Consider the following 9,580-nt stretch of genomic DNA (forward strand, 5'->3'; position numbering starts at 1 on the left):
TGACAGAGGATGCCATGGACAGTGTCCAACAAAAAATACATATGGGATCTTAATTAACAGCCCTACATACGCATCATCTCCAAATAAAGTGGGAGTGCCCCCCCCCGTGCAATGCACACTTTGCATGGATAAAATGCAAGATATTTACAGTATACTTCCTTATTATGCTTATTGTAATTCCGTGGTGCTTTACATTGGAGAAGCAAAAAGCTATAATCTGGAACAATCAAGGCCTGTAAAGTTCAACAAGGATTTCAATGCATTTTTGAGAGATTGTTATTACTTATGAAATGTTAAAAATAGAAAGGAAGAATGGCGTTATAGATAATGTATTATATACTTTCTTCTTCTACAGACTTTCAGAAAGTCACACACACTTCACAATAGGCCTACAACATTACACAAATTGGTGATTCATTGGCACAAACCAGTAGTAACGACACAGGTAAGAGATTCCATGTCCTAATTTTATATAAACACACCACGTTTTTTTAAACATTTGTGTTGAGAAAGGCAAAGTGAAACATTTTTAGAACAATGTTTATGACACGTACAATGACGTCATTGAAAATATAAATGATTGCGTTCAAACAGGCGGTCAGCAGGGCGATATTCCGAAGTCCTTTTTGATCCGACCGGTTTTTATTCTGAAGAATCGTTTGTCCGATCACACTTTTCTAGTAAAGTTCCTAAACCCCAAAGATTTTTGTTTCGTAGTGATTTGTCAGAAATATTTTTCATTTTCTGAGAATGTCGGCCCTTACTCATGTACTCCGAAAAGTTATTTATCAGATTTCAAAAGGTTTGTTATTCGGACAGCCTTTTCTTCTCAGGGAAAATTATTTTAAAAGTATAACCAAGGTCGTTGGTCCGAAAAATAAGTGAATTTCCTTCATAGCGTTTCTCTGAAAAAATAATAAGTGCTTTACTTAGAAAGTTTATAGTCCGATTAGTTGATACTAGAGCTATACCCGTATGCGTAAATGATTATTAAGCTCAATATGCCCGTATGCATAACAGCAACATAGCATGAACCCATGACCTTTAACCTCTGTTTGATGAACTTTGACCTTGGATGACATTAATTAATTTATTTATTTAACTGACCATGTTTCTTTCTTCATATAAAGGATTAATATAATGCAATCACCAGCGCCTATGATTGGTATAGGCCTAATCATAGGGACTTTTATTGAGCCCGATTCCTCTGATTTATTGTACCAAGTTTAAGCGCAATTCAGCTGATAGGATACTGTTTCACCCCGTTGACCCCATATGACCTTTGACCCCGGATGACCTTTGACCTTGGATGACATTAATTAATTTAATAAATGTATGCATGTATTTATTTTACTGACTAGGGGCCTACTCCCTTTCTTACTTAAGGGTTAATGTAAACACTGTATAGAGCAAGTGCATACATGTACAGAATGCATCAGAGCTATTTATAGATGAACAGACAGTGCACACAGGGTGGCACAATGGATTTTGGATTTTTAACAAAGATCCACATTTTCACCGATTTTGAGCCCAATTCTTTACCGATCTCGACCAAATGTGACCTCCGCGTTACCCTCGCATCAAGGATCCCACCCACCGAGTTACAGACCAATCGGACCAAGTTTAAAATTTGACCTTTGACCTTCGATTTCGACCGTAGGTAGCTTAGGACACTCCCCCCATATTTTGCTTGATCTCCCGTATGAATTACAGCCCAATCGGACCAAGTTTAAAATTTGACCTTTGACCTTCGACCGCCGATTTCGACCAAAAGTAGCTAAAGACACTCCCCATATTTTCCTTAATCTCCCGTATAAATTACAGCCCAATCGGACCAAGTTTAAAATTTGACCTTTGACCTTCGACCTCCGATTTCGACCGAAGGTAGCTTAGGACACTCACCATATTTTGCTTGATCTCCCGTATGAATTACAGCCCAATCGGACCAAGTTTAAAATTTGACCTTTGACCTTCGACCGCCGATTTCGACCGAAAGTAGCTTAGGACACTCCCCATATTTCCTTGATCTCCCGTATGAATTACAGCCCAAACGGACCAAGTTTAAAATTTGACCTTTGACCTTCGACCTCCGATTTCGACCGAAGGTAGCTTAGGACACTCCCCGTATTTTCATTGATCTCCTGTATGAATTACAGCCCAATCGGACCAAGTTTAAAATTTGACGTTTGACCTTCGACACTCCCCGTATTTTTCTCCATCCCCTGTGCGAATTTGGCGAGGCTCGGATCAAAACTGGCGGAGCCTTTTACCCACACACATACACGCACACCCCACACGCATGCACACAACATTAGGCAAATTATAGTAAGATAATTATATTACTCTATTTTTCATTTTGGAGTAAACATGAATTTGATGTGGTTTTTGTTTTTGAGAATACCTCGAATTTGTAACCTTCATTTCCTCCTAAACTGAGGTGATTGGAATTTCATACATTGTGTGTGTAGAGCATACACTCTTAGAAATATTTTACTCAACTTGAGTAAAAAGGTCACAACTCAACAAATTGAGTAGAAAATTACTCAAATCGAGTAAATAAAACCCAACATTGAGCTCATTAATAAATGATACCCTCAATGTTGAGTACTATTTATCAATATTATGAGCTCAATGTTGGGTATTATTTCCTCAATTTGAGTAATTTTCATTACAACAAGTTGCAATACACCGAGTGACAAACTTTAATGAGCTATGACATCATCATCCAATTTACATCTCGCCGTGATTTAGTAGTGTATTTACTATGCAAATAACCACTTAACTTGCTCTACAGTGTAATGGGAACTAACCCTTTGTTATGCTAAATAGCTTTCCCAATTTTACGTGCTGAAGGCCACACACGACATACCTCAGTGAACAACAAAAGAGGAGCAAGCTGTTTTCCGTGTGTAGAAATTTCTATTTGCCAAATGCCAAATATGGGCGTTATGACCAATATTTATGAATATTCGAGGTACCTATTGGGAAAATGGCCGGATGGTGTCCAAATTTGGCTAGAATATGCCTTATGGTCGATACTATCGAGTGAGTTTGAATTATCGTCACAAAGTTTTTATGAATAAACTGAAGTATGAATGGCAGCACGCCGTCAACCACATCCACATTCACTACGAAACAGTGAAATGCTTGGTTGAAATTACATCAGGTACCTGTGTCAGTTTTTTTTTAATTTTTAAATTTTTTTTGCATGTATTCTGAAGATAACATATTCAAATCAATATTGTGATATTTTGGCCTAAATACATTTGTTTAGCAAGATACGGCTTTCGAAAGGAGTGGATACGTGCAATTGGCCTACCCTTGAGTGTGTGATTATTACGTAGTCAATTCACCATACATGTGTGAATGGGAGATATCCTTAGTCTCTAACTTTTTTTAATGTTTACTCAATTTGTTGAGTTGTGACCTTTTTACACAAGTTGAGTAAAATAATTTTAAGAGTGTAAGTTTGGAATTCCAGTTCTGCATGGGGAAAACACTCTTTTTGGGCCGATCTGAACACTATTCAAACGGGTTTTATACAGTCAAATGAATTTTCATGTAAATTATATGTTCCGGTAACCATGCAGGTGATTGAAAATGCGATAATACATTTGAATGAATTTAAAGGTTCATGTTTTTTTTAATTGCAATTACTATGGCTTCATTTAACACATAGGTTTGATCGTAGGAACCACACTAGGCATTCTGGCAGTGTTCATTGCATTATTAGCTGTTGTGATATATTTTATGATATATCGGTAAGTATGTCATGACTTTTAATTAAAAATACAACATGACAAAGATAAACACTTATATACGCATACATCGCTTTATAGTTGATTGTCAACAATTTTATGTGATCACAAAGTTTTTACAAGTATTTTGTCTTCTATCCCAGCAAACACAAAAACGTTTTTAAAACGTTTTAAATAAGTTATATTTTGGGTTTTGGTTTAGGTAAAACGTTTTAATAACATTAAAATGTCGGGTTATATAAAGGTCATGAAATCGTTTTAAAACGTTTTGTATGAAAACACACTACAACAATATTTTTTAAATGTTTTCGAAATGTGTTTGTAAACTATTTTTGCAAACATTTTTGGCCAAATATTTTGTCAACACTTAAATAACATTATGTTAAAATATTTGCACTCAGTAAACACAGAAATGTTCTTAAAATGTTTTTTACAAAACGTTTTAATAACATTTAAATGTCGGGTTATATAAAGGTCGTGAAAACATTTTGAAAACGTTATTGTAAATATTTTGGGAAAACATTTTTTGCAAAATATTTTTTCAACCCCAAAATAACATTCTGTTTAGAATGATTTGTACCAAGTTATCACAAATGATCTTGGAATGTTATTAAAACGTTTTTATACCCTTTATATAACCCGACATTTAAATGTTTTCTGTAAAACATTTGTGTTTGCTGTGCAGTAAATTACCAACAAATGTTATTTAATGTTATGAAAACGTTTTATACCATTAATGTACCCTTTATATAACCCGACATTTAAACGTTTTCTGACAACCTTTTATAACCTTTTGCGAATGATGTCGAAAACGTATTGTGTTTGCTGGGATACGATAAAAGTTAATAGCATACAAAATCTTTAACTATTAAAGACTATTTTAAAGCTATACATAAATGTATATGCCATCGTGGTTTGTTCAAACGGACGAATCACAGATCACTATAAACCGTCTCTGTATCAAACTGCTTGCCTACGCAAGCAATGCATTACGTATGGCGCCTAGTATAGTTAAAATGGCTACGCACTGGGTAAAATACGATTAAGGGTTGGTTTCTAGCAATCAAAATTAATGGTTGGTTTCTAGTAATCAATGATTCGTCACTATAAGAAACCACAACAACATGATGGACAATAACACTTGCACCATTATGCATTCAGAATTTGTACCGGGAACCACCGGTTTGGAATTAAAATTTCTCTATACCAACCGTGTGCCCATAATTATGAGCTCCATGTCACGGGGAAAAGTTGGCTAAAAATGGCAAAAGTAACGCAAAATTGTACAAATTTGCACAAAATTGTCGTGCAACCTTTGGAATGTTTTGGGAGTATTGTACAACTTTATGCAACTTTGCGCGACATTGAGTAGCTTCTCCCAACTTCGTAAAATGTTTGTGCACCTTTACGCAACTTCAACAAGTTTTGTTGTTTTGCCCAACTTTTCAACACCCCCCCCGTGGCACTAGCACACTGGGCCTATAAATGGAGAAGCTTTTGTATTAAAAGATCTTTGCTGAATTGTTAGGGCAGTATCACGAACGAGTCTCATGGCCAGTATAATAACCTGACGTTTTTTCCAGGCGTTTTTGCGCTGCAACAGACGCCGCGTTTTCGGTTCTCCGATGAGAGCTTCATGTCGGTCCTCAGCTGCAATCTTTCGATTATAGCTTTGATCGGGCATTGTTCTCATCCTCGACGTTATCTGCAACGGAAGTGTTGCGGAAAATTTGTCCGTCTCAACGGGAAAACGCCCGTATGACGTCAGACTATTATATTGTCCTTCAGGCTCATGAAGGATCCATCTTATAATACCTTATAGAATTCCATCTACAAGCATAAGCGCCTCTAAATGAAGATATTTTTGACGAAAGGCAAACACAAAACATTATTTGGAATTTGAACAACTATATTACTGATACAGGCGGCTGTACAAACATGTATTATTGTAAGACCAATCTATTGTAATGTTTTTGTGGAGGGTATCTATAATCTTAATTTTGTCCCTTTTGTTAAAATAAAGCCACCACACCCTTATTTAAAGGCATGCCCGAAAGCCTCGCATAAAAATATGTGCTTGTTGATGGAATACTACGGTATGCTTTATGGTCAGTGACAGTTATTAACTTAAATTAACTTCGAATGGGCAATGAGACAACAACACAATAGAAAAGAAAAAGGAATCCTAAAAAAAAGAATTTTATATCGAGAAAACTGCAACTTCTCTAATTATGAGGACCAAGACTTCGAAAGTTATCTCATTACATTTTGTCTTCTTTTCCATTTTCTCAGTCGAAAAAGCAACACATCGCCTCAACTTGATCATGAATATGCAACAACGCATCCTAACGCGACATTTCAAAATGAATATGGTGACAGTCACAATGAGAACACAGACTATGCCTATGCCTATGCTGACGTCAGAGGTAATCGTGACTCAACGCAAACCTCATCTTATGATCGCCCAGAAGATAACCAAAGACATGAAGAAGAGGAGGAAGGTTGGGCTGACAACGTCGCGTATGTTACACATGATGATGAGGAATTTACCAATCAGAATACAGATGGAAGTGCCATTAGCCAATCAAATTTAGCCCGCGAAAATCAAACTGGGGAAGACGAAGGATGGAGTGAAAATGTGGTTTACGTAAGCCATGATAATCATGATGATGAAATATGATCAAGAAGGATGGATGGAAAATACTGTGTACGCAGGAAACTAACACATACATGATTACATGTCTACACTAGCTATCAGAGGACTACATCACTTTTTACCAATGTACTCGCTTTTTTCTCAACAGCACAAAATAATTTAGGCACATAATGCATTCATACGACCGCATAAAATAAAGATAACGTATGAACAGCTTGTAATAGACATGCACCTCAATTTAGTGTAACATTTTTAAACGCAACAGCATGAAAGAAATAAGTATTTAAAATATTGTGTTCATTCCATAATGATTCTAATATATACTGCGCCAAAAAAGTATCCTTACACTTGGAAAAATAATCACAATTTCACAACTGAACCATATTGAGGTAAATTTACAAGTTACAAGCAATTGAATAGACGAAGATCCAGTTTTAAAAGTGACAAACTGGCCTATACAAGGCGCAAAAAGATTCCAACAAGCGCAACAAAGAGACAAAACAGTTTCGTCAATGAATCTTTATTTAAAGCAGGTTTATTCCAGATTTTACTTCTCTGTACTTTTCATAACTTTCATTTTATTTGTCAGCTCTTTTGTTTCAGTTTTCTTTTGTTCCTTTTGTTTTGAATTAAAGCCACGCACAAATTTGCCATTCGACACTCTCAAACCAGATGTCTAGTCCGTAGAGTTTAGAATAAACCAGTTTGTCACTTTTAAAAATGGACCTTCGTCTAATCAAATGTTTGTAACTTTGCTTCCTGAGGTCACATTGGATTCAATGGGGTGTCATAATGTGCAGGATTGTCCAGTTTTGAATTTGTAATTATTTTTCCAAGTGTAAGGATACTTTGTTGGCGCAGTATATCATGATGTTATGTACAACCATAAACCAAGTTTTTGCAATTGAAGAACTGGCGACATGGTTGAGCCTGACAAAACTACTCAGATTTGTAAAAGCATCACAACTACATAACAAATGCGACCTTAAATAAATATTATTACAATATATTTGTGCAGAAAACAATGTATGAACTCTGAATTTATTTTAAAGGTAGTAAATTTTCCACTTTGTGTGTTTGAATAAGATACTCGTAACAAAGAGCCATGTGAAATTTACCGTCGACAGATTACATTTGTCAGTTAACTGTAAAAGTAGAATATTTGGCCCAAACCTAGATCGTGGTATCTCTTACTCTACGGTTGAAGTAACTTAAGTCGGGAGGTTGTGCTATTAGAGAGCTTGTGATTTCCAAACGTACGTATCATACGCCGTGCATCTATTCAAAATCCCGTCACATGAGAGTGATTTTGAATTGCACGGGCGTATGATACGTACGTTTGCAAATCGCAAACTCTCTTATATCTCTCCTTAAAGTGACGCCACACACAAAAGTTGCTGATTCCTTGTAAAAATCGGGATCACATAAACTGATTACGTTTCTGGGAGATGGTTAGTACAGCCTCTCGGATTAATATCTTTGGATAATAAAAAAATTTGAAGAAAAAAAAATAAACGGGTGTATAAATTGAAAAAAAATAAGTATACCAGTTTACTGACCTTAACCAAAGTTTTAAATCTCTGTGGCTTTCATCCTGTAAATGGATTTCGGTCCTCCTCTCGTTGCTTAAAAGCCATAATAAGTGATTTGCTCCAAAGCGACGCCCTTTATTTTTCTCGAATTTCTACTTTTGAATCGGCATGATTGTAAATGCCCAATGGTGTTCTAAAATACCACGTGAAAGACTAAAGGGCTTTAAACTCATTTTTTAAAGTAAAAATTTAAGTTTTGATATTAAATCCGGAGTTCTCCGATTTTATTCCGTGTTCAGCGATCGAATGATGGCTAACACGTCTCGTGCATGTGAGCTCATGTGTACATCATGTATCATTGAATCAGTGACGTATAAACTGTGTGCATATTGGTCTTTAATATTTATTCGTCCCAGCTACGTAAGCTCCGCTGAATACGATCGGCGAGCTAATACATGCATTGTAGCAGGCTGGGAATCGCCGGACGACAGGACCAGAGGCTACTTTGTGAAAAAAATAGCCCCTGGATCACGGGGTTTTACAGGGAACCAGGGGCTATTTTCAATGAACCAGGGGCTATTCAATGGATGGGAAAATTTGTTGTGTACATGTTGATACCTCACTCAATCAGGCTGGGAAATAAGAAGCACCGGACCAGGGGCTACTTTGTAAAAAAAAAATAGCACCTGGTTCACGGGGTTTTACAGGGAACCAAATGGCCCCTGTCCCTCTTATTTCCCAGCCTGCATTGTAGGCGCTGGAAATACCAATTTGCTTTGTTTTACCTCATTTGTTTGGCTCGAAATTAAACTTACATTTAAATAGGACTTTTTTGTGAAAATCACTTATTATCGCTTGAATGCAGAAACTATAGTTATGTATATGTACGAAACAATTCATCTAAAACGAGAAAAGTGCAATATTTTCGGGCAAAACCTACTCCCCAATCTTCCTTTATGGCGTCATCGAACTTATGGGTTTGTTCCCTAATGTTAACGAGTGAAAATGAGAGCATTTCAAATTACCTACAATGATCACTCCAATGGAGTGAAATGTTTAAATTAAGTGCATGGGGAAAGAGTGAAGGTCAATCTATAAAGAGTCAATATGGACGGTGCAACTCACTCTCAAAAGAGTGAAATTTTACTCTAATTGAGTGATCACTGTGGGCAATCCATAAACGAGTGAACTGTTATTCTTTTTACGTTGATAGACAATATCCACTATTAATAGACGTTAACTAGTGAAAAATCCGAATGCGACGGAAAATGTTCGGATACAATTAAAAACTAGATATATTGCATCCCTGTAAGGCTGCGAAGTCTAGCCGTGACCTTGAAATGACCTCTGATGACTTTGAAATGACCTTCACCACGTTTTGCATCATATCCACATAGCATATACTATTTTTCATTCAAATTGAACAAACTTTGCAATTTGACCCCTTTTGACCTTTCGTTGACCTCTGGTGACCTTGAAATGACCTCCAATATATTTTGAATCATATCAAGATCACATATACTAATTTTCATTTAAATTGGACAAACTTTAGAATTTTACCCCTTTTGACCCAAAAACAGACCCCTCCTCCATGTTTAAGCCAAATCTGATTACAATCGTACATGAACATAATG

General features: G+C 36.3%; 1 protein-coding gene across 1 annotated transcript; it reads left to right on the forward strand.

Moving 5' to 3' along the window:
- Positions 1 to 396: 396 nt before the first annotated feature.
- Positions 397 to 8,098, forward strand: LOC140165799 (uncharacterized). Its single transcript, XM_072189121.1, has 3 exons — positions 397 to 445; positions 3,680 to 3,761; positions 6,051 to 8,098. Exons 2-3 carry the CDS (start codon positions 3,751 to 3,753, stop codon positions 6,436 to 6,438), a joined length of 399 nt encoding a protein of 132 aa, XP_072045222.1. The 5' UTR covers positions 397 to 445; positions 3,680 to 3,750; the 3' UTR covers positions 6,439 to 8,098.
- The last annotated feature ends 1,482 nt before the right edge of the window (positions 8,099 to 9,580 follow it).

Source organism: Amphiura filiformis, chromosome 12, assembly GCF_039555335.1.
Source record: "Amphiura filiformis chromosome 12, Afil_fr2py, whole genome shotgun sequence".
Classification (NCBI taxonomy): domain Eukaryota; kingdom Metazoa; phylum Echinodermata; class Ophiuroidea; order Amphilepidida; family Amphiuridae; genus Amphiura; species Amphiura filiformis.